This window comes from Pelodiscus sinensis, chromosome 4 (genome assembly GCF_049634645.1).
Source record: "Pelodiscus sinensis isolate JC-2024 chromosome 4, ASM4963464v1, whole genome shotgun sequence".
NCBI lineage: Eukaryota > Metazoa > Chordata > Testudines > Trionychidae > Pelodiscus > Pelodiscus sinensis.
The window spans coordinates 32840098-32866241 of record NC_134714.1 but is presented as its reverse complement, the minus strand read 5'-3'; the positions used below and the strand labels follow the sequence as shown (position 1 = coordinate 32866241).

Sequence of the window (26144 nt, the reverse complement as noted above, 5' to 3'; positions counted from 1 at the left end):
GGGAGTGCAGGTTTGCAATCAGACAGATGTGCTTAAAAAGGCTTAGTGAATTCTTTCTGCCCTAGTTTGAAATTCATGGTTTCCTCTTCCTAGGGTACTATTGGTTCGCAGCACCTTATTTCACATTATTCAACCCTTGGTATCACTCCATAGTGGGCTTTCTCAGTCTGCCACCCTGAAGACATGCCTCAGTGCCATAGTACTCAACAGCGTGAGGATGAGGTAGATTTAAAATAGCCTTTTTAAGAGTAATTTTTCAAAAATTCAAAGTGGAAGTAAGGAGGTGACTTACTGCATTAGCTCAAAATAGAAAGATCATCTTGCTCTCCAAAATGCATGACCGTGTAAAAAATTCTGTGAAGCATTATAAGTATATTACAGCACATCATAATGTTAATTTTTGGAAAAGTATGTGGTGTTCAAAGAGTGCATGATGCTCTGGTTATGTGGGCTATTTGGTCTTTTCCATCTTCAATATCTTCAATTTGGGTAGGACAGCAGTCTAGCATTTTTCCCAACGTACAAATCAAGGCTGAAGATGAAATTCTGAAATAAAAGCTGACAAATAAGACAGATTCTGATGTACTATGAAGTCTAAGACAGATGCTGATGTACAATGACATTAACATGAAAAGTAAAGATCTACTAGAATCTATGGTAATTAGAATTTAGTGGCTAAAACAATAAAATTATGAGATGATTCTTATACATAGAATATCAGTAGAGATGGGAAGAAAAGGTGATAGGGTGTTTCTATGTAGCTTACGTGTGTTTAGCACCTATACAGCATTTTAGGTTGTGGAGAAATACTCTAGAGAAGGATCCAAGGAATGAAAAACAGAAGGGACTGTGGCACTTTGTCTTCCATGATAGGAGAAAACCCAAAATAAAAAAACCTACAAGATGACTAAAGAATACACCTTATGTTCAGGATGCTGTACTATTGAAGGATTTCAACTAGCTAGGTAAATGGTGGGTGGGAAATAACCAGACACACATAATAAAATTGGTTCCTAAATTACATAGAAGGCAGCTTCATAAATTAAAAAGTAGTGACTCCATCCGGAGGAAAAACATACATTATCTACTTAACATTTGGAAATCCAGATAAAAATAAAATCTGGAAACCAGGAGCTACTTGAATTTAGAATAATAGAGAATGAGATCACAAGATATACACTGTGAGGATAGTAGATTTCAAGTACCCAATTTTTGAGAAGTGAAAAAATAAAGACTGCTATGCTTTACAAGTGCCTATAAGTAAATTAGGAGCACAAGTCCAGTTGACTTTCAGCTTAAACTTCTGAGTAGTGATGTTAAATTTAGATTAATCTGCTAATTGAATAATCAATGCAACTTGCATCGACTATTCGATTAGTCAATAAAGGTGCCTCCACCTTTGAAGTGGTGAAAGCTCTGGAGAGCATGGGGCCAGTGGGAGATTCCCCAGCTGGCCTTGGGCTACAGGCGGCATTTCAAAGCAGCAGCACTGCGTGGAGCCCAAGGTCTGGCCCCATGTTCCACACGGCCCTGCTGCTTTGAAGCACCCCATTCTTTCTCACTCTCTTATAGAGGCAGGAAGGGGGCGGGAAGCGACTAGTTGACTAGTGTTTTGACTGGTTCACATCCCTTCTTTTGCGTCCTTTAAGTCTCATCCTTAGTGAGTAAGGAATGCTATTAAAATCTGCTAGCATGGAAACAGGTGGGTGAATCCCAAAAGAAACTTAACAGTTTACAATTCTTCTGAAAAAATATTGTAAGTATTAAGTAGAAGGAATTATTTAGAACAGTGCAATACAGTTGTGCCTAAAAGTAGGGAGATGAAACTGAGCAAACAGACTTTAGCCTTTTTTTCTTTGGGCAATATCTTCCAAGAGGTGTGGTGAAAGTCCAATTCTCAATTCATGTAAGAGTGAACTGGGAAGAACATTTCAGAATATATTGTAAGGAATAACCCTTGAATGGCACTGTGGTGGACTAGCATGAATGTGAAGGAAGGAAGTGTCTCTCTGTGCTAGAGTTGTTTTGAAGGAGCTCTGTGTTGACTGAAATTTTAAAGAACCCCTATTGTGGTGGTGATGGTAGATTTTCCTCTTCCACCCTAATTTGGTAATGTAACTAAAACAGCTAGTTTAGCATACTATGTTGTGCTGCATATAATCGAGACACATGTCCCTTGAAGACAGAGTGACTAGCAGACTGCCAAATGGAACAAGTGTTCCCCTAAAGAAGTGGAGTCATAACATAATTGAGCAATGGGCAAAATTTGCAAAATTTCAAGAGGAAAGGAAACTAAGTACTAGCAAAACTAAGAGGAGGAATGGGTTTCTTGTTTGAAAGTAAACTGCTACTGAGGGTTGAGGGGGTAATGGCACAAACTGTTTGGCTATAATGCCGATTACATAATTTCAGTAAGCAAAATTAATCACACAGTTTCTTCTTCCCGTTGCCATGCATGCCTTAGCCTTTAGTTGACACTTTAACACAATTTAACTTTCAACAAAATAATTACTTCAAGCTGTGCTTTTGTATTATAATACAGGCAGTCCCCGGGTTACGTACAAGATAGGGACTGTAGGTTTGTTCTTAAGTTGAATCTGTATGTAAGTCGGAACTGGCGTCCAGATTCAGCCGCTCCTGAAACTGACCGCCAGTTCTGACTTACATACAGAATCAACTTAAGAACCCCAGGCGTCCCCAAGTCAGCTGCTGCTGAAACTGATCAGCAGCTGATTCCAGGAAGCCCGGGAGAGAGCAACTCTGCCTCGGGCTTCCTGTAGTCAGCGCTGGTCAGTTTCAGCAGAAGCTGACTTGGGGACTCCTGGGGCAGAGCAGCTGGGGTGCTACTGGGTTGCTCCAGTAGCGCCGCTCCTCGGTGCTACTGGACCAACCCAGCAGCACCCCATCTGCTCTGCCCCAGGCGTCCTGATTCAGCCGCTGCTGAAACTGACCAGCAGCGGCTGAATCAGGACCTGGGGCAGAGCAGCTGGGGTGCTGCCGGGTTGGTCCAGTAGTGCCCAGAACGGCGCTGCAGGACCAATCGGAAGCGCCCCAGCTGCTCTGCCCCAGGGTCCAAAACAAAAGCCTGGTCTGCTGGGGGGGGGGCACACTAGCTGTGTCGTCCCCCCCCCCCAGCAGACCAGGGACACGGAGAGCAGAGCCGCAGCGGCAGCGGGGTGCCGTGCCTCTGAGGCTTTGCTCTGGCAAAGCCTCAGAGGCGCGGGACCCCGCCGCGGCTGCCGCTTCAGTCCCGGTGCCTGTGGTCTGCTGGGGACGGTCCCCAGCAGACCACAGGCACCGGGACTGAAGCGGCAGCAGCGGTGGTTCCCCGCGCTTCTGAGGCTTTGCTCTGGCAAGAAAGCCCCGTTTGTAAGTGCGGATCCGACATAAGTCGGATCCGCGTAAGTCGGGGACTGCCTGTAATCTCTCAAAGCTAGTCACTTTGAACTTTCCTTATTTAACCTGAAGCACATTGAACAGGTCTGAGGTTGTTAGGGTGGCACAAGATCAGCCTTTAGCCATGCTCAAGGCTAACTACATTCATGCATACATGTTCAGCGAATTAAGATGTATAACAGGAAGGAGAGAGAGAGAGAGAGAGATTTTGAAATGCCTTTTCCCCCTTTTTCAACCTTGCTGCCAAAAAATGATTTTCCCAATCTTCTGTATTTAGGTTTTAGAATCTGTTTTGGTAGGATTTTAAAATATGCCAAAAAAATCCACTGTCTGCTTGAAGTCTAGTTAGATTTCAAACATGGAGTTAAGCAGATACTGCATCTGCCCAGAATCTCTTGCCAGTTACTTTGGTTTTTTAAGTTCTCTTATCCAGTTTTTAAAAATGTTTTGTTTCCTTGCTATGTAATATTTTTAGGTTGACAGCATCTTTTAAAAAAAACTCTTTCCAATCTCACTTTCCCTGCTACTAAACTCCCCTGTGACATTTTTTGTCATCACTTTCTAAAAAAAGTTCAAAAGAAAAAATTAAGTGGGAAGTTTGATTCTTCTCCTTCCTCTTTCCTGCCTCGGCTGCTCAAAATGGTGCTGCCCTATCAAAGGAAATTCTTAGCCATAACAATAGACTTCCCTTTCTGATAGCTCTAGTTATTTATTTTTGGAGGAAACACCACTGTCTGTGTAGGTCTTTTGGGCTGTTACAGGGATTTACAGTAGCTAGATTATCCTGGTGCTTAAATAAAAGGGAATTGGTGTTCACATTAAAATAAAATTAGTTTGTATGATGGGAGAGGCAGAAGAGAAGTGGAAACAGGTGATTACTCCAAAGGCTAAATATAAGCTTGGTGGACAACAGAAAGGATGGTATTTTAGGTTATGAAAAGAAACAGAATTCAGAAGATCTGAGTTTAATTCCTGTCTCTATCATAAAAATCTAATGTAACTTTGGGAAAATTACTTAATCTCATTCTGCCTTCATTTCACCACTGATTACAGATGGAGCTAAAGCTGGTCCCACTTAACAGAATTGTGGAGACATACATGACTAAACATTAGTGTGCTTCTTTAGGACCGTCTTGGAATATGCCAAACAAATCAAAAGTACTGTTAATGAACCTCTGGCTGGGTAAATCATTTAATTCCAAAGGATGTGCTATTTTCTTCAATTTAGCTGGAAGTTTGGAATAAGTTCTTAAAGTATTTTGTGGTGAACAACTGGGATAGAGGAATGGAATATTCCTCAAGTCATGCTGGGGCACAAAATAAACTTATCTATTTATATAAAAATTGTAATATGTGAATATATCCTGACTTCCATCTGTGTTGTGTGATGAGCTTCAGGTAATCTCTAGATGCCTAACTGAAAAAGGTTTCAAATTATTTATTTACAGTAAAATTAATTTTAAGTATAGCAATCTAATTTAGAAAATATATCAAACTTGGACTGTTGCAGCCGTGTGGTTAGAGTAAGTATGGAATTACATATTTTTTATATGGTACAGTGACTTTTGGAGCTACAAAACTAAAGCTGCTTATTTGAAGTAAATTCCTTTTTTTGTTTTGTAGCAAATGGTCAGCAGAAGCCTCAGGCCGCAGTCATGCTATGCCACACATTAAGACTTACATGAGGCCATCTCCTGACTTCCAGAAGATTGCATGGTTTTTAGTCACAAGGTAAATGAACTATACATTCCTAATTACTACAAACTAAGACTGCAGGCCATATTTCCATGATGGAGGACATGGTCCTGGAAAGCAGTAACTACAGAACAAGATTTGGGGGTTGTGGTAAATAATCAATTGAATATGAGTTCCTAGTGTTACACTGTGGCCAAAAGGCTAATATAGTCCTTGAGTGCAAATACACAGGACTCTGCAGTAGGAGTAGAAAAGTTATTTTCATTGGTGTGATCGCTTCTGGAGCAAAGTGTCCTGATCTGGTGTCCACAGATGAAGAAGAATGTTGATAAATTTGGAGAGGGTTTAGAGAAGACCCCTAAAATGATCAAAGGATTAGAACATATCTCATAACCTGTTCCCTCTAAGATTTTCCATCCATGAGCAGAGTGAGTTCTGTCTTGTGCGCCAACAATAAAGGCACGTGTGCTTATTTGGATGTGTGCCACTGTGGCACCCACCAGTGACATGGCTCTGAGAGACTCTTCAGGTTGTACCCCCCCCCCCCCACACACACACACACACACCTCTCATGGGAGAAGGTGAGACATGCCTGCCCACCCACCCAGGAAGCATTGCTCCCTAGGTCATTTGTGTGCAGGGCAGGGGATGCCCCTTGTGGGGCTGTCTGTGAGCCCCCACCTGGCAGCAGCTTCCTTCTGCTCCAGCACCCAGCATCTGCAGAGATTGCTCCACCCACAGCACCTCACTAACATATGTGGGGTGGGGTTAGGAAACAGGAGGCTCTGAGGGGGAGAAGGAAAGATGAGGGAGGGGGGAAACAGAGATGCCAGAGCAGGCACTGGCCCCCTCACCACATGACCAGAGCAGGCTCTGCGGGCCCCAACCAGCCCCCACTACATGGCCTTGGCACAGGCCCCCAGCCTCTCCATCAGGGTCCCTCCTCCCTTCCCCCCGCCCAATGTGGCTGCAGCAGTCCCCCTTCCCCCCCCCCCCATGTGTCTGTGGAGCTACAACAGGCTCCAGCCACCAGAGGAAGCCCCACCGCAATGCTGCAGTCAGCCCCACCTGCTGGAGTAGCTACCTGTCACACCCCTCACCTTCAAGCAGGAAATGAGTGCTGCTGTGCAACTCTACAAAGGAGGTGGGCTGGCGGAGAATTTTTTGTGCGTGTCTGCGCAGGTGCTCACCAGGTGATCATAACAATGGACTCAAAGAACTCAGTCTGTTTATCTTAACAAAGCCAAGGGGTGACTTGATTTACTATAGGTGCCTACATGGGGAACAAATAATTAATAATGGGTTCTTTCATTTAGCAGAGAAAGATATAATATGATCCAGTGACTGGAAGTGGAAGCTAGACAAATTCACACTGGAAATAAGTTTAAATTAAGAGTCATAATGGATTCTCTAATATTTGAGTTTTTAAATCAAGATTGGATGTTTTTTTCACCAAGATAGGTTCTGGGCATTTTATGTAGGAAGTTCTATGGCTTGTATTATACAGGAGGTCAGACTAGATTGTTATAATTGTCCTTTTTGGGTGTGGAGTCCTTGTACTTATTGTTAAAAAGCTAATTTCTGCTATACCTAGATTGCATATTTCTTGTCGGCTCAGCTGAACCATATTAATCTTTTTGTTACTTAGAAAAGTAATAATAAAAAAAGTTGTATGTAAGGTTCACCTCGTCTTGATCCATTTAAAGTTCCTCCTGTGTATTTATGGAAAAGCTTGTGTAATCTAAAAAAAATTCCATGGTAATCTAGTGTGTTTGGTAGGGGAACACTCTGCCTTCCCAAAGTGCCAGCCTGGCCCCGCCCACACTCCACCCCCGAACGCCTGCTGTAGGCATTTTGGGGGTGGAGCGTTGCTGCCCCCCAGTACCCCCACACTCCTTGTGATCTGGGATGGCTCGGGCCACTGCCTCCCTTCCTGCTGCTCCTGGGGGAAAGGGAGGCTTGGGCAGCCTGGGGTCACTTCCATTCCAACTGCTCTGTGGAAGCTTGGGCTGTGCAGCTGCCTCTCTTTCCGTCACTCCGAGGTCTGGGGAGTCTGGAGCCCTATGGCCTCCTACCTCCTTGCTGCTCCTGGGGACAGAGAGGCTTGGGCCAGCTCAGGCCACGCAGCCGCCTCCCTCCCTGCTGCTCTTGGGTATGCAGGGGTGTGCACGCTCTTCCCCTCCCTGTAGTGGGGGGAGGGTATTGTTGCTCCTGCTCCTTCTCCCCAGGATGGGGATGTAGGTGGGGTTCGGGGCCTGCTTCCCCAAGCCCCAGCTACACCAGCTGCCCAATGAATAAATCTGTTATCACTGAGTTCAGTAAGAATAACTGCTGCTATTTATGGAAACAGGATCAGGTCCAAAGAGCAGAAATGTATGAATGAACCACCACCATTTAAAAAAAAAAAAAAGTACTTTGTAAGAAGTTGTGGTAAGTCATTAAAATCAGTAAATTGTACCTTATGTGCATAAGAGATATTTTGTTTTCATGCATTTTTGGTGTTTGCATAGTAAGTCAGCTTAGATATTTCAAAGTACAGGAGACTTCCGATAATCCGGCACCTTTTGGACCTAGGTGGTGCCGGATTATCAGATTTGCCGTAGAATCGGGAGGTCCTGGTACAGCTGCACTAACAGCTGGCAGGGACACAATCTCCCTCCCTCTCCCCTCTCCTTTTGTCTTTGCTTCTCCATGCTGTAACCTGATCTTCCTCCCCTTCCCCTTCCCCTCCCCTCTCCCCTTTGCTGAAGCAAAATGCTCTTCTCCATACTGTAACAGGATCCCACTCTTCCCCTCCCCCCCACCCCCCAACCTTATGCTCCCTGGGGTTACAGCCAGCACTTGTGTTGAGCAGCAGACTTTTTAATCAGCTGATCAGGAGTGCTTGGCATTTTGATGCCGGAGTATTTGGAGTGCCGAACAGTTGGATGCCGGACTATCAGAGTTTTACTGTACAGTGTAAAAAGAGATATATAGGCATGCTAGGAATGTTTGAAACAATCCCTTGAACAATGTGTCAAAGTTAATAGTAGAATAAATTCATTGCTGTAGTGTACATTCATTATATTTAGATTATTTTTATGCTTATTGTAGCGGTGCCAAAGAGCCAACCAACAATAGGCTTCCATTGTGGGAGGCATTGTAAAAACCCACATTATTGGAAATTTAAATGTCAACTTTAACAGCTCATTTTTGTTGTGATGCCATCAGTTAATTGGAAAATTACTTACCTTAAAGACCCATGGATGCCTCTCATGCGTAAATTTTAATCTTCATAGAAGCACCTCTGCTGCAGTTGTATTTTTCTACCTCTATCCAGATTGGTAAAAATGGCTAGGTGACGAAGATAAATAGGTAGAGGAGTTAGTGTCTCTTTTCACCCTTTTCTGTGACAACCCAGCCTCCCCTCTGTATGACACAGGTGTCTTGGTGTATAACAGCATGGCAGACTCTAAGACTTTAATTAGTGATTTAGGGCTTCTCTGATGTAAATATCATTACTCTTATGGTGTCATAAAGAATTCCCAATCCAGGTTGATGACCCATTGTGGTAGGCACTGTACAAACACATACCAGCATTAAAGAATTTGGAATCTTAAGTTGAGACAAGTGAATACTATAAACGGATGAGGGTGGGGTGAACAGTGCTATTAAAAACTATGCATTTTAATGATCAGAATGAGAAGCAGCTGTGAGTTTGATATCTGGGTATGATCTATGCATGTTATAGGTCATTGGGTCTCTGAGACTTAGATCCATAGACTGACCAGTATCCAACATATTGTCAGTGAAAAATGTAAAAAGAAAAAGATTTATTTAACTCAAGAGAGGCAGAATTTTGTGCTGAATTTCTTGTCTGAAGAGAAGTCCATTATGTCTGTACATGGTTTTGAAAATATTCAGTGCTACAGTCTATGCACTGGGCACCAGGGACATTCTAAAGTCAGAATTTGCCTCTTCTTTTTTTGTTGGTGGTTAGCGCTGACAATCTGTTTTTTTCCCTTTGGTAAATAGTTAACCTGATGAATTGTATGAAAGTCTTCCACTATTATACCAGCTTTTCTGTTTCCAGTTTGTTTGTTACTTTCCCTTCTTGAAGAGATGATGCTTAAAATTACAAAGAAATTATTTCTGTTAAAAGCAAAATAGGCTGCCTGCTGATCAGAACAAAATTCTTACCTCATCTACAAAAGTAAATGGTAGTGTATAAACATTAAGGTTGCCAGATGTTTTAAACAAAAATACCGAAAATTCTCCCCCTCCCCCGCCCACACACACACACAAGCCATCAGGGAAAAAATTCTGTTGAGGGAAAAAATAAAGGGGAAAACCAAAGTTGATGAGCAAAAAAAGGACCCCGAGAGTTAAGCAAAAAAAATTTAAAAATTAAAAAAAAAAGCATGGCCCCTTTAAGAAATGCCTTTGAGGCTTTTTGGACCTAACAGGCCATCTTGTCTTCCTGCTCTGGGCCAAACAGCTTCCCTGCGGAACCAGGTAAGTGCCTAGGATTTTCGCTTCCTAGTGGGGGGGAAAAAAATCAGAAAATAGACGTTTTAGGTGTCGAGTATTTTCTGAATTTTGTACCGGACAGGAGGCGAAAATATCGGATTGTCCGGGTCAATACTGGACACCTGGTAACCCTAAAACATATGCTGAAGTTGTCCACAAAACCCGCCCTAATAGCAATGCTTTATTCTTCTGTTGTACCTCCTATCTGCTTATAGTGACACAATTACACTTCATAACACGCCTGGAAGTGAATACTAGCTCCAGTTTACAGGTCGGGGGGGAATGCCGCATAACTTGTGTGACTTTGGACAAGTCATTAGCAGAGCTTACATTTCCTAGTATTGGTTAATTCTTCCATGATCTATAGTCAGAGTGGCTAAAAACCTTTGATCCATTGTGGGTTTTTCTTCTTTTTTTGGATGGTGAAATGTCTGTTAAGCCCTCCCAGTGGAAGTGATGGAAGCCACAATATTTTGTACTTAAAGCATACCAGCCAAAGAACTACAAAATGTACTGCTGGGAACAATTCTATACTAACAAGGAGATGGATTAGATAGCCCAACAGGTTTCTTCTATTTATTCACCAACAGCTTACATATAACACATGCAACAAAACTAGCTGAAGAACTCTAAATCTTAGTGACAAATGGCTTTTAAGCCATGAGCTCATATAACTTCTACTTGAGAATTTTCTTTGTGATGACTATGAAAAGTCAGGTATCTCATCCACAGGTAAAAGGAAGATACTAAGTTCTTGGGGTCTCTAACTGACTTTTCTTTAAATTTCAGTAATTGTGCTGAGAAGTAGTGGTCTTTCAGGTCTGTGACAGGAAAATATTAAGAGTTCTTATTTATTTATTCATTTATTAAAGGGATTTCATGAACTCATCACTCCATATGCAATTGTTTATGCAAAAACGTATTATCTGGGCTCCAACTCTCACTGCAGTATGTTTTGGGAGGCTTTGTGGTTTATAGTTGCCATAGCTACTGCATCACTGGCCAGTGAAAAATGGCATAAAGAAACCCTGCCCTTTGAATGAATCTGATTGTAACTGAGTACTTTACTTGTACTGTTTCTCCATCTGAAAATGGAATGTTACACATTGTACAGCAATATAGATCATCACTGTGTAAATACTTATTAATGTGGTTTAGAACCTAGGAGTGACTTTGCATTCTCTTTCAGACCTGTCAAATCTGTAGCTCGATTTAGTCTCTGTTTTGCCTATTGATTGCTCTATTTTTTTCTAAATTTTGAGTGCTTCTGAATGACACTAATGTGAACCTCTCCAAGTAAAATCCATGGCTGTGTAAATTTACCACATAGCTCTTTAATGGCAATTCAATCCTGACCTACATCGCACCTCCTTTTCTAACCTTGAACATGTCTGGATATAGCTAATCCTATCTGTTTATCTTTATGACATTTTGGGGTCTATTCCAGTAGTAGAAGAAATCAATAAATAGAACTTATTCTCCTGGCTGATCGGTCGCTAGGTTAGTTACCATCTTCAACCAGTAAAACATAGCTTTGAATGGCTGTAGCCCTAGGAAGGTTTTATCATGTATTTGAGTGTCTAAGCAAAAAATAGTCTCATCACCTGCTTGCAGGGTGACATCAGGCTGTCATATAAGAAGCCATACACGGGCCCTGCAGCCCAGAGGGCCAGGATGGAAGTTTCCATCCTTGGAGTACGCAGCCTAGTACAGCTTTGATCCCTGCAAATGCAAACACCAGATGGCCTTTGTTGGTCGCAGCCCATGCATTTGAGCTGTGAATGTAGTGAGGAATAAATCACATCAACCTCAATTTCAACTTGATGAGAATGCTAAGAGTGGCGTGGGGTCAGTATGCTCACACCTGGTAAACAACTGTGATATAAATAGTATGAGGAGTTCTATACCTGGTGGGTTTTCACCAGGGACCTAGACCTCAAAGGATGCCCTGGATTTCTCTCTTCCCTCCTCCTCTCCCTCCCCCTCCCAGCTGGATCCATGTCTGTCATGGCCCTTGACGCGAGGATCAGGGACTAGAGTCCCTGTGGTAGAAGGAACATAAGCATTCCAAGTGCCTTTTACTCTTATATGCATTGCTCTGTAGCATTGCTGATGTGCACTCTATAATAGCTGTAAAACAGCAATTCAGCAACATTAACTCTGTAGTAGCAGTGACATAATGAGATTAATAAAACAAACTTTCCGTAATCGACTCTGTTGAAGCAAATCCTTAATCCTGTTCATCCATGGCCTTGTGAGTTGACACAGGCAAATTACTTCACCTGGCTCTCCAACTGTAAAATGAACAGAATGATACTGACCTTTTCAGTAAAGCAGTTTGAATTCTGCAGATGAAAAGCCTTGTACAGGCAGTCCCCGGGTTACATGGATCCGACTTACATCGGATCCCTACTTACAAACGGGGTGAGGCAACCCCGCACTAGCTGCTTCCCCCCAGCAGACCAGGGAGATGCGAAGCTAGCGCCTCTCCCCCCCAGCAGACCAGGGAGATGCGAAGCTAGCGCCCGCCCCAGCAGACCAGGGAGATGCGGAGCGGCTTTTCTCAGCAGACACCTCAGCTTGAGAATAAAGGACTGAGGGAAGTGAGGTGTGGGAGAATAAAACTGAGCTCTGGAGAAATGTTTGGCTAGAGTTTCCCCTACAATATGTACCAGTTCCGACTTATAAATTCAACTTAAGAACAAATCTTCAGTCCCTATCTTGTACGTAACCCGGGGACTGCCTGTATAAGAGCTAGATGTTCAATAAGGGTTTCCTCCTATTTGAGCCTACCTTGTTAAGGGGTATATAACCCATGACTATATGGCAGATGGAGTAAAACATGTTGCCTCTAAATTACTCCTGAGATGTCACCGTGGCTCTTTCACTGACTTGTTCTGTGACTTTGAGCAAATAACTTAACCACTGTACATCAGTGTTTCCATTTGTATAATGGGTATAATGCATCCTCAGAAAAGAGTTGTGAGGCTTAATCAGTACTCTCCAAGTGCTTTGAGATACTCAGCTAGAAAACACAGCATTAGTGCAAAATATTTTCAAAAAAGTGCAATACTGATTTCATTTCACGGTAGACTAGAAATAGAAAATGGGATGTAGGAGTGTTTGAACATTACTAACAATGGTAATTGGTAAACAAGGGCAGTTATGAGAAATCTCTGTGTGAAGAACTGTAACAAAACACTATCATTTACAACTGGCTGCATGCATGTGGTGGAACTGTTAGGGTTGCCTAGCAACCAGCAGGAGCGATATTGTGGAACCAAAGAAATGTCACTGAGCAAAAGCAGTATAGTTTTCACATGGGTGAGAGAGGTGCATTATCCACCTAGGTGTTCAGACTACTGTTCAAGTGCCTTTGTAAAGAGCGAAAGGAATTATGAGTTATGCCAGCGTGGTTGTATTATCTGTTTTTAATTCCGCTTTTTAAAACAAATTGTGAATATGTCCAATTGTAAACAAACTCAGCAAGCTGTGTGTGGTCATTAGCTTTACCCTGGGTTACTATATAAATTGTTCTGTGAGCTATAAATTATTAAATACTGTAATGGTGCTCAGTAGTGCTACTTAGATTAACCAGATGTGAGGGTCTTACAAGTGTAAATCTAGATTTTTTTTTTCCTGATTCAAAATTGCTGGATTCAATTTAGTTTTCATTGTTCAGTATGCTTTTTCCTGGCTTGAGATACCCTTTCAGGTAATAAAGTCTCTTGCTGAAATGCTATTTTTCTCTTTTCTTAAAGCAGCATTTAGCAAATAAGAGGTTTACATTCCTCTTGTTAACAAAACAGAGTTGCCAAAGCACAGCCTGAAGGAAAAATGCCTGTTGAGTTCTAACTATTTAACAAAAGCCCAATATCTTATCATTGGAAAGCTTTTCCTGATATTTAGCATAAAATACCACCTTTGCAGTTGTTTACAAAGACTTAATACACCCGTGTACAATGCTAAATTTGTCTCTTGGGAGTATTATCCATTCAAATAGTTAGAGTTCATCTTAGTCTTTGCAGACCTCCAATCAAGACCTTCTGAATTCTGTGATTCTGTGCTATTGTTTGTGCTATGGAGTTAACCCCATACTATGGAGTTGTGTATCAGAATCTATGCTTTAATGTAAAATGCTAAGGGGCTGTGCACCCTGCTTGCTATGTTTGTCACCTCTTCTCTTCTGGGGGCTTCGGGCAGAGGGTCCCTTGTTCTGTCCTGAGGCAGGAACTGCTGTGGGTGCAGCTGGGACAAGGGCTGGACTGTGATGGGATGGAAGAGGTGGATGAAGCTTTTTTTTAAACTAACAATCATTCAAAGCACAGGATTTGGTGGTGATGGGGGACTTCAACTATCCAAATATATGTTGGGAAACTAACACAGCGGGGCACAGACTATCCAATAAGTTCTTGGACTGCATTGAAGACAACTTTTTATTTCAGAAGGTTGAAAAAGCTACTGGGGGGAAGCTGTTCTAGACTTGATTTTAACAAATAGGGAGGAACTGGTTGAGAATTTGAAAGCGGAAGGCAGCTTGGGTGAAAGTGATCATGAAATCGAGTTTGTGATTCTAAGGTAGGGTAGAAGGGAGAACAGCAAATTAGAGACATAGATTTCAGGAAAGCAGATTTTGGTAAGCTTGGAAAGCTGCTAGGTAAGGTCCCATGCGAAGCAAGACTGAGGGGAAAAACAACTGAAGAGAGCTGGCAGTTTTTCAAAGGGACATTATAAAGAGCCCAAAAGCAAGCTATTCCGCTGCATAGGAAAGATAGAAAATATGGCAAAAGACCACCTTGGATCAATCAGGAGATCTTGCATGATCTAAAAATAAAAAAGGAGTCCTATTGTTATACCAAATAAAAGCAAGCAGGATCTTATGAGGGGGATAAGGCAAAAAGCCACATTTATTGTAAAGATAATAATAAAAAAATAAAGAAAAGATAGAAGCAAACAAAGTTGTTTAACTACTTAACCCTTATACATATAAACATTCATTCATCCATTCATTCAGGTTCTGTGTATTTGTTATAGTTACCAGCCTGGAAGTTGCTTGTGACAGAATACTGGCCGGGTATTCTGTACACAAGTGATGGTAGTGGGGAGCGAAGTCCTGATCAGATGCGCATCTGGAGCTCCTGGTAGGTTGGCAGCAGAACCTTGGACTCTGATTCCATAGTTTTTTAGTCCAGTTCTTATAGGAATTTCTTCCTATGCCAGTCTATGGAAATTGCTGCATCATGCTGATGTCTCCAGGGTGGCTGCTAGGTGCTCGTCAGTGATCTCATCGGGTGGACCTCCAGTACTTGGTTTTCTCCACTTGACACCTTTTGGTTGCACTGGCACCTGATGCCTTCTTCAGCCCTTTGTTGCTGTATTCTCAGGCTGGCACCTCTCAGAACCATTCATTCATCGTCCAAGCACTCTATCTCTTACATACATTCCCTAATTAATGTTTCACATACAGTATTTTGTATAATAAAAAAAGTTGTAGTTACAAAAGTTTCTGGGTGGTATTGCTTAAAACATTCTCTGAGTGCTGAGTAAAGTTACAATGTTTTGTCAATTATGTAACAATGCCCTTAGTCAATTACAGGGCATGGCTCCCATAGCAGAGTTAGTGGCTTGACAATGCATTGTTACAATGTATCTCTGCAATGTCAATTTCAAGCAGCCCCTTGTACAAGCTTGAGCATGCCCTGGGACACGGGGGGGGGGGGGGGGGCTGTTTCTGGCTACATAGGATTATATTCTTAACAGTTCTAAGTTACATGACCTAATACATTATATTCTAAAGGGGCAATAATAATAATACATCTAAACATTTAACAATCTTAACTAATAATAATAATAATAAGAAGAAGAAGAATTAATAATAAATCTAAACACTTTAAGTTGTGGGGAACAAATTATGGGGAGTCACTTCCATTTGGGGGAATCATTTTCAATACATTAATATGTTATCCCTACACTATAAAAAATGGAAAGTAGGATAAATTACAAAGGATGAATATAGGCAAACAGTACAGGGGCAAGATTAGAAAGGCAAAGGCACAAAACAAGCTCAAACTAGCTACAGGCATAAAGGGAAACAAGAAGACATTCTATAAATATATTAGAAGCAAGAGGAAGACCAAGGACAGGGTAATCCCATTGCTTTTTTGAGGAGGGAGAAAGTCACAGAAAACTTGGAAATGGCTGGGATGCTTAATGACTTCTTTGTTTCGGTCTTCACCGAGAAGTCTGTTGAAGGAATGTCTACCATAGTGAATGCTAGTGGGAAGGAGGCAAGTATAGAAGATGAAAGGTAGGGCTGACATCATTTACAGATAATAGCAATAGGTACATTTGCAACGTTGTACTACACATAGAGCACTCATTACAAGAGTCATACTGGAGTGCAAATAAAACTATGCCAGGATTTTTCTGGCACGATTAAAATGGTCTGTTCCCTGTTGAGCTCTTCTTGTATTTGATTACTAAAAAATAGCATACAGCAGTTCCACCTCCACCCCAGCAGAAACTTTTTTCCCTTTACTTCATATGAAGGACACAACAGCAGTTATAGTGGGGGAGAGGGGGGAATCCCATAAATTTAATCTTGTGAGTAGATAGTGCCATCAGCCTTTCAAATGGCCAAAGGCACATTCAGCTGTCATTTTACAACTACTGACCCTGTAGTTGAAACACTCCTTGCTGCTGTCCAGCTGGCCTGTCTTCCTAAGCCCTGGGAATAAGGGATAGGCTGGGTCTTTATTGGCATTTCACCATCCTCAGTGAGATTCCTCTGGTTTAAAAAAAGTCCCTACTTGCAGCTTTCTGAACAGGCCTCTGTCATTAAAAATGCATACATCCTGCATCTTCCCTAACTATTACATGTTGATAAAACATCACCAGTGATCATCTAGCATTTGCAGTCACATAGAAAAGTAGCCTTTCTGTTGAAGTGTTCTGTGGGCAAGGATATCTGATGCCAAATAGTGATATGAATGACATCTATAGCCCCACCACTGTGTGGGAGCTCCATTGTTTTAAAACCATCCATTATTTCCTGCACACTGCCTAGAGTTGCAGATCTTCATAGCAGGATGAAATTAATGGCCCTGCACACTTGTATCTCAGTGGATTTCCCAACTCCAAATTGATTCCCAAATGGTCAGTAACAATCTGATGTTGCAAGCTTCCACACATCAGTCACTTTTCCACTTACCATTCTTTTTGGTGTCCCTATGCCGAGGGCTAGAGCAAGCTTTGAACACACATCCAGGAACAAAGTTCTGCAACTACAGCTTGTCATCTCATACCCATATAAGAAAGCAATCACACCAATCACTGCTTGTTTCTTGGACCCAGAGCCAGCTCTTCACTATTTTCTGCTGCTTCGTGAATGCCAACAACCCTGAATTGTTTCTTTGTATAACAGCAAGCTAGCCTCGGAGTAATCATCATATTCCTTGTGGCTCCTCTGGTGGCTTTGCAAATACTGCAGGATCAGCGTGCTATGGTCTCAGTGCTCATTACAGTAATGCAGAGCTGTTCAGGATCCATGCTTCTCGGACAGATGATGGATGCACAGGTTTGCAGGGCTTTTAAGAAGAGGCAAAAACGTGATGGGATGCAGATAAAATTATGGGACAAAGAAAAGTGCATCATGTGCAGTGTTTTCCCCCTAAGCTGCGTGATAGCACAGCATCACTGGTGATGCATCAGGCCTGCCGAGTAATTCAGCCCCATGAATGGATCCCTGAGCCTCTGTGCTGATTAATCACCTGTGAAGTTGTGTTGCCATGCATTTTAGAGGGAACACTAATCATGTGACCAGTCACTTTGTCTTGCTTGATTTATTTGCCCGCATACGGTAATGCAAATTCTCCCAAAATAGATCTTTTTGTTGTAACTGATTGCATTTAATACTTTATGCTTTGTGTAAAACTGTAAGTTTCCCCTCTCTGAAACTGTATTCTTTTAATTGACTAAGTGTTTTTCACAAAAACGTCTGAGCAGAAGGCAAAAACCTCTGATCCCTAATGCCTGTGATCCATCTTATTTTCCTTAGTCTCCTGTCAGTAAATAGGGGCAGTGTTGCTACAGTCTATTTCTAATGCATCTTGCTTGAAGATAAATGCATCATTTGAAAATTTGCACTGGGATTTGATGTAGTAATCAAAAGGAATTTCATTCAATTCCTAAAAACCTGTAAAAAATAAACATAAACCCCTCTACCTTTGGGGCATATAGCCTAACTACCTTGGATTGGGAGAAAAATTATTTAAATACATTGAGTATTGTCACTGAAAGACTGCTCTTGGAGTCCAGGCCACATTGTGCTGACTGCAGTACAAAAAAAGCCTGAGAACATACAGTCCCTGCTCTGAAGAGCTTAGTCTAAATTGATAGAAAATGCAGCAAACATTAGGGAATAGTCCACGGAAAATGATAGTAACAAAAAGGTCAAATGTGCACAACTTGATAGTTTGGTTAGGATAAATAAATTGAAGTAGTGTTTCCCATCTGTCTTGCTGCCCTAGCCATATTTGTATGCATCCCAGCAGAAATGGATAGAGTAAGAATGTTATAGAATTCAGTGAAACAGTAAATAAAATTTCAGTACAGTTGCTTGAAAATATTTTACCAAGATAAAATTTTACACAATGATTTTGTGGGAATTTTGGACAAGGCATTCGACCTATTGCAAATGCATAAGTATGTATTCATGAGAGACGGTACCAGTAGGGTTTTTTTTTTCTTTCATAGAATACTAACTGATAACCACAGTACCTGACATTTATTTCAGACATTATGGTTAATCTGCAGGAGTGATGCCATGTTACCTCACTATAAATTATAAACACAAATCCAAAAAAACCAAACTGTGCAATAGACATGTGAAAATATGAATGAAAAGTTCTGTATCATTCTTGGTACCAAGTGCCAGAACTGTGTGTTCTGCCTTTTTAGTTCCTGTTTGGCATAATAACCTCTGAGGATGAAATTGCAAGTAATTCAACTAAAGTACAGATAGTACTGCAAGCAGGTTAAGTCAGTCCTGCCACCTGAAATTTGCAAGATTGCCACTTAAGAGTTCATTGTGCGACTTAAAGGAACAATCTCAACTTTTTTTTTTAATTTCAACAAGTCTCAGTTTATGGTGTGTCACTCTTAAATAGTATGTCTGAGCTGTTTTGGGGGAGATATTTTTATAAGTAATTTTCTGCTCTTTTGGTGATACTTAAAGGATTTTTTTCAACAAGATAGAAATCTACTATTTGGGGAAACAGTGAAACAGAAAATATACAGAAAGCTGTGAAGTGTGCATTAATAAACTGGAAAAAAAGATGATTTGTAGCCAACTTTAAGTTCCAATGCATGTTTGTCACTACTGTAATAGGGAGGGCTGGTCATGATCCCCATATTTATAAAATCCTTCCTGCTACTTACAATTATAAAAGGTTCTTGCAATTTCTTTTAAAGATGCTCTTACATTTTCACTGTTTTACAGCAAACCTTTGAGGTTCATCAGGGATAAAGTCTTGGAGTGAGAGATGTGCCTTTCGCTTCTCCTTAGAATCCATTCAGCTTTTGCTGAGTTGTAAACAGTTAAAAATGGCAGTTTCTGTTTTTTTACAAGCGATCTTCAGGGAAATATGAAAGCATGCCAAAATAGCATTAAAGTTCCAAAGAGTTTGGGTATTGCTTCTCCAAACTCTTCTCCTCCCTCTCCATTCCAAAATTACAGTCATTTTCCCCCCTCATTCAGTGCACAGGATGGCTACAACATGAGACAGTTAGGAAATGACCTTAAAACACTGTTCAAATCAAGAAATAAAATTTAACAGTTTCTATTTGAAGACACTCTGCAGTAATACATTTTCAGAGGCTCTGTGGTAATAATAATGAATGTGATTTTTATTATTTTTGTGTTCATTCAAATGTTAGAATATCATATTGACAATTATGTGGACTACAGAGCCAGAATGTTTATCTTGTTCATTGCTCCAGATTTTTGTCCATTTGCTTCTGTTTTAAAATATTTGACATAATCCTTTTCTTATGCTCTCTTTCTCTCGCTCTCTCGCTCTCTCTCTCTCTCTCTCTATCTCAATGCATTGGTCCTGAAAAATGGTTTGCCCAATGCTAGTGTTTAATGTCCTATAAAATGAATGGAGAGTGTTCTTCTTTTGCCAATGTGTAAATTAAGGCAGCGAATAAGATTTACATGAGGTCATGGCATGTCTGACAGACCTGATGTCCTGACACCATGTCCCATATTCTAACCGTAGCCAATACTAGATTTAGTTCCACAAGCAAGTTAAAGTGCAAAATTCCAATTCTTGTTTTGCCTCCTAGACATTTAGGTTGAGTTGTATCCATGGTTGCAGTTTTCCTTCTCTCAAAATGTATGAATTGTGATATTTCCCATAGCCCCTAGAATTTCTCCCCTGCTGTTGTTTTTTATTCCAGATCTTCTTCACCTGCTGCTCCAAAATTTCCAGTAAGCTGTAGCTTTACAGGAACACTTGCTTTCAGCTAAGGCACTAGGAAAAGCAATAGCTGATTGGTAACAGTCTTACTTTTTTTAAAAGGTATTTCTTTAGTGGAGTGACATCAAAACGACTTCCACTTTCATTATTTTTACCCAAAATCTTGTATCTTTTAACTTGTTTTTATTAAAAACAAAAATTGTTTTAAAGATGTAATGAGGAAAAGATTTCTGAGCTGTAAATTAGCCAGTGTTCGTTCTTTCTGAGGTATGTCAAATATAGAAGGTAGTCTGCTTTTGAAGGAAAAGGTTTAGAAACAATTTCAAATGCCAGCTCCTGGATGCGAGTTTCTTCTTCTTTAGCTCCTCATTCTGATTTCTGCTCATGATGCTCTTTTTAGTTTTTCTAGGACTACTGCTAAATTTGGAAAGCAAAATATTAGATCATTAGATTTTGTTGCCCCTGTAGAGTAGGGGGTATAAAAGCCTCTGCTGACCACATTGAGAATGTATCCAGTTAAAGACATTAATTGTAAAACTAGCAAAATTCTTTGGTGTATATTTGAGAGCAACTTTTTCTCATCATGCTCATGAAAGGAGGCAAAGGAATTTCTAGTCTTGACCTAAGCAGTTGTGACTACGTCTAGACTGGCATGATTTTCCGCAAATGCTTTTAACGGAAAAGTTTTCCGTTAAAAGCATTTTCGGAACAGAACGTCTAGATTGGCATGGACGCTTTTCTGCAAAAGCACTTTTTGCGGAAAAGCGTCCGTGGCCAATCTAGACTCACTTTTCCGCAAAAAAGCCCCGATCACCATTTTCGCAATCAGGGCTTTTTTGCAGAAAACAAATCTCAGCTGTCTACACTGGCCCTTTTGTGCAAAAGTTTTGCACAAAAGGGACTTTTGCCCGAACAGGAGCAGCATAGTATTTCCGCAAAAAGCACTGATTTCTTAGAGTAGGAAGTCAGTGCTTTTGCGGAAATTCAAGCGGCCAGTGTAGACAGCTGGCAAGTTTTTCTGCAAAAGCAGATGATTTTGCAGAAAAACTTGCCAGTCTAGACACAGCCTTGTGTGTGTACTTCCAAATGTCTTCCATGTTTCACAATCTGTTTGTGCAAGGCGGTATTCAGGTCAACCTTTTGGACACTAACTTAATTAGTAGGGTCCAAATTCAGTCATGGTTTATATGAGCATGTTCATTGGAGACAGCTGGTAGATTTTTCAGAAGCACTGAGCATTGCCTTCATTCTGTGCCATTGATTTCAAAGGCAACTCTCATTGACATCGAGAAAAGTTAAGCCAATTCTGAGCAATTCTAAACCAATTTTATTACTTGTTTATTCTAATAAATCTCTGGCTGAGGAGTTGATAATTTTGGGAACAGGTTTAATGGGATGCTGTGTGTGAATTTTCTTAAACTGGCTAATTTTAAGAGTCAACTTTCCAATATTTCTGTAGTTGAAAAACATAGTCTGGTAGAAAAAATTTCAATGCTGCCAACTCTTGAGATGTTGTTATGAGTTGCAAGATGTTTTTCTACTCACCTTAGAAGATGTAGTATAAGTATTTGATGGTAGTAGCTTTGTATGCGTATAATAGGATGGAAGTGGTATTTTTAAAGACGTTTCTAGCCCTTGTGGTTATGGAGAGAACTTAAAAAACATCACCTTAATATATTCTAAAAACTTAGAAAACAAACAATCTAAAATCTATTCATGAAAATCTCATGATTCTATGGAGTGTTGAATTGGTTTTGGCTGTCTGGCTTTGGCAATGCTGCATATTACAAGAATTTTTCTGTCAACAACGGAATGGACCTAAGGGATCTCTAACCCAGGAATGGGAACTTACAACACATACCCAATCCATCCTGTGGCTTAATTTCATCCCTCCCATAGTGTGCCTGTGCGCGCGCACACACACACACACACACACACCTTGGTGGGGCTGGAGCTGCATGTGCCAACTTGCCCGGCTGCAGGGGAAGTCCCAAGTCTCTGTGGTGGCCTATAATTGTTTGTTTGTTTTTTTTCCTTTGGAGGTCAATAGCTCGTGACAGAAAAAAGGTTCTCCTCCCTTGTCCATTTGCTTTGAGCTTTTTTGTTGTGTGGTTTTTTTAAAATCAGTCTATGGGATCAAACTTGCAACCTTAGGAATTCAGTGTGAGCTTTGTCCATTCTCTTACACAACAGACCTCTGGAAACAGTAGGAAAAAAACCTTAATTTTAGAAATATCTGATTGAACTAACTTTCATTTAACTTTTTGTCTCTCTTTCGAGGAGAAACAATATGTAGGCTTGGAATAATCATATTTTATTGATAAATGTCAGTGTGCTGATTTCACTGTGCATGCACAAATCTACAAGTCCATTGATGATAAAATTTTTCAAACATGTTAAGTAAGAAAAATAGTGCTTTATTTATTTTTAATATTTAAGTATGATAAATTAACTTTTTGAATCTCAATATCTAAATAAAAAATTGTCAGACCTCCCCTGTAACTTCCTGCAAAAGTGAAATGTAGTGCATGATAAATGCAGAAGTGGGGGCCAGCAAGTGTACCCCAAAGCCTTATCTACCAGGATTTGGTATAAAACTTCCCCCAAAATCTTAAAAACCTAGATCTTGGGAATAAAACTTCCGCTGCCACCACCCAAATGTTGCTAAAGAAACCAGGGGAAAGATCATTTGGGAAATCTCACCCCTAAAATAAAAATCAGGGCACACTATTAACCAATGCCAGGTTAATAAAAAGAAAGGAAAGAACTTTTATTATTACAACAATATTCCTGTTGCAAGCATATTGACTAGATAGGACGGTAACAAAATATACTCATGGAGAAACTCCATGGGCCTAGAACTTAGTTACAAAGAAAAGCTAAAACATATTTTAAACAGTGCCAGATCTCAGATCCCATACCCAATCCTTAAAACAATAAAACCTAACGAAACTACCTAAACTTTACCCTACTTACAGAAAATGAAGAATGGTGTCTTGGAGAGAGAGACATGCTTGTCCCTCTCTGTAGCTGCAGAGGACTCACCCAGAGAGACAAAAGGGAAAGGAAAAAACCCAAATTCCTTTGTCCCAGTTTGAAAGTCCCACCTACATTCCTACTGGTCACTCCACCTGGCTGCTGGCTAACCCTCATAATCATGACAGGTGTAGCTTCTTCTTTTAAAAAAATTGTATACAATTTTGCCTTTTGCTACTCAGAGGGTAGTCATTCTGTGGACTGGATCAATTATGATAAGGTAGAAAGTAGTTCTATGAATAAAAGAAATGAGTGAGTTGAAAGGAGTGTATTAGGTTAAATAAGAAATTGTGATGAGTTATTCTGTACTGTGATTAAAGCCTTCCAGAGTTTTAATGTGTCAAGTAGATGAAATCTGTATTTGTTTCGTTTGAAGAGTATATCTCTGCAGGGCATTAGCTATTAGCAGCTCAGCAGGTATACAGACCAGTCACATCCAAATACCATCATTTATGATTTCATTGCTCGGAATAAGTGTTATAGAGAATATGGTGGTTAGTAAAACTTGAAAAATGTTAGTGTGTCAATACGTCTCCACTAATGGTCCAATATTCTAGTGAAAACTTGGTGAATTTCAGAGTGCTGCTGAAAGTGACTGCTGCAGAACAATGACTTGGTTATGGAGTGAAATTCAAAATAGTGTGCCCTTTTTAAACTAGAACAGAATTTCCATGTGAAATACTGGGGACCATGTGTACGTGTCAGCTGTGGAATAAGCTATTAGCTATTGCTGTGGAATTGTGCTTGTTCCTGAAAAAGCCTTCTCTTTAGTAAAGAGATCCCTGTGAAACACCAGCATATTCAACTCTACTCAAACTAGTATATACTACTACAGTCAAACTGAGTGTGGATTACAAACTCTGACCAGTAGTTAAAGACTTATTAGAAACAAGTTAATCTTTTTTCTTACTGGTTGTCATCTTATGATAGGGAGCCTAGTTTTCTTCATTTGTTAACCATTAGAGGTAACTTTTTAACTTGGGTCAAAATTAGAATGGGGGAAAGAAGTCTTTGTAGAGATCACTTACTAAATTTCTCTGCTGGAAGATTGGTGGGTGTAGAAGGAAATAGTCAACAGCATAAGCTTTTGTCAAAAGTACTAATCTTGTTTTTTAAAAAAACCTGTTCCTTCTAGATTCCTTCCATTTATTTTATTTATTTTTTTGTTCTTTTTCCCATATCAATTCTCTTTAAACCTTAACTTCACTCTCAATTGATTCTCTCCTCCTCTTTGTCTGAAAATATTAGCCAACGAGACTATTTGGATATTTTTATTATTGCAGGTAGTTAAGGTTGTAAATTTGTTTCCATTCTGATAACACAAATTCAGCTTTTTCAAACATTTACCTTTGGACTAATTTTCTGTGCATTATCTTAACCCAATAGTGAATACGTTTTGTAACTTATTATCATACTTAGCTTTTAATGTCACATTTCATCTGTAGATCTCAAAACACGTCACAGAGGGCAAATATGATAACTTATAGCATTCCCTCATATAAGCCCCAATCCTGCAAACACTCAAACCAGGTGTAACTTGACCACATGAAAAGAACTATTAGAATCAATGGGGTTACATGTGAGTAAATTTGTACACGTGCTAAAGTATTTTTATCATAGGGACCATAGTGTATATGACATTGTAGAAGCACTGTATACATGTTAGCTTAATTAGACATCCTAGACTACAAATTGTTTTTCATATACAATCCCACCAATACAAGTGTAAGGAAGTAAGATAAGAAAGAATTTGATCAGTGTTGTCTTTGTTTAACATAATGTAACTGTGTCTACAGTGAGATAGCGAGACTGCCCCCCCCCCCCCCCCCGACTTGCGATGCAATCCATTCCTGGGGAAGTGTCACAAGCTGGGGCCGTCGTAACTCGAGCCCTCATTTACTATAGGTGCAGTGCACCTGTCATAAGTGCTGGCTGAGCACGTTAGTTGGGGGTCTTTTAGCCCCTTCCACACTTACAAAAATGGCTGTAAGTGCAGGGGGTTAGAACTCGGGCAGTTGCATGACGGGTCCTCTTGTATATCTCAACTGTTTTTCTTAATGTTACATAATTCATTCAAAGATACGAAAATTCACCCAGAACAATAAAGAGTTGTCCCTGCTTTTTCAGTAAACCTCACTGCTTCTGTGTTGTACAGCCCTGGCTCAACACCCTGACATCAATATCCTGCTTTCTACAGCACAGTGGCCTCATTCTGATTTGCTACCTGCGGAGGTTAATTATTCATTTAAAAAGTAATTTAGGATTGTAACTGAATGAACAATTAAGAAAAATGATCATGATGACCATAGCCAAAACATTTTTGCAAGTGGAAATAACCACTGATAATAAATGAAGCTTTTCACTATTCAATGCAAAAATCAGTAAAGTGGAATAACTGCTATTTAAAATTCTTCATTAATTTTTTTCCTTATGGTACTGTTTTCTATAATATGCATGTAATATTTGTCAAAAAAAGATCAGCAGAGAAAATTTGTACTGAACAAATGAATTCTAATATACCATTATTTTTCTTGCTCATATTATCATTTACCTGTGCCCTATGATCACAAGGGAAGGTCAGTAATTTGCCTTATTAGCTTATTTGTCCTTTTAAGAAACAATTTCCCTTTCTACTGGATTTGGACAGTCATTCCCAGTGCAGCAGTTCAAGTAAATACACAAAATACTTGAAAATATTCCTTGTTGGTCCAAAAGGCTGGAGGGAGAGGCTGTGCGTGTGAGCATCCTGGAAAGCTGCCATGTGCTCCATCACATCCACCATGGACAACAAGATTTTCTTGGTTCCCCACTTCCAGTTGCTTACACACTCTTCTGACCTCACGCTCCATGTTATTCAGATGAAGTCATCCAGTAAGGTAAAGCTGCTGGATCAGTCATCAAGATGCTGAAAAACCTGGATCCCTTGTCTGCTTAGATGACCTTCCACAACTTTTTAGCACTTGGTAAACACCCTTGGCGCTGTGGACAAACCATAAGGCAGGACCCTGTACTCCTCGAAAGATGTTC

General features: G+C 40.4%; 1 protein-coding gene across 5 annotated transcripts in view; it reads left to right on the top strand.

The window, feature by feature from the left end:
- Positions 1-26144, top strand: part of TDP1 (tyrosyl-DNA phosphodiesterase 1) — a 115528-nt gene that overhangs the window by 51821 nt on the left and 37563 nt on the right. For all 5 annotated transcript variants that reach the window (XM_006122341.2, XM_075926727.1, XM_075926728.1 and 2 more), the window contains exon 13: positions 5020-5127. In XM_006122341.2, the coding sequence (XP_006122403.2) occupies positions 5020-5127 (108 nt within the window). The remainder of the gene's footprint in view (positions 1-5019; positions 5128-26144) is intronic.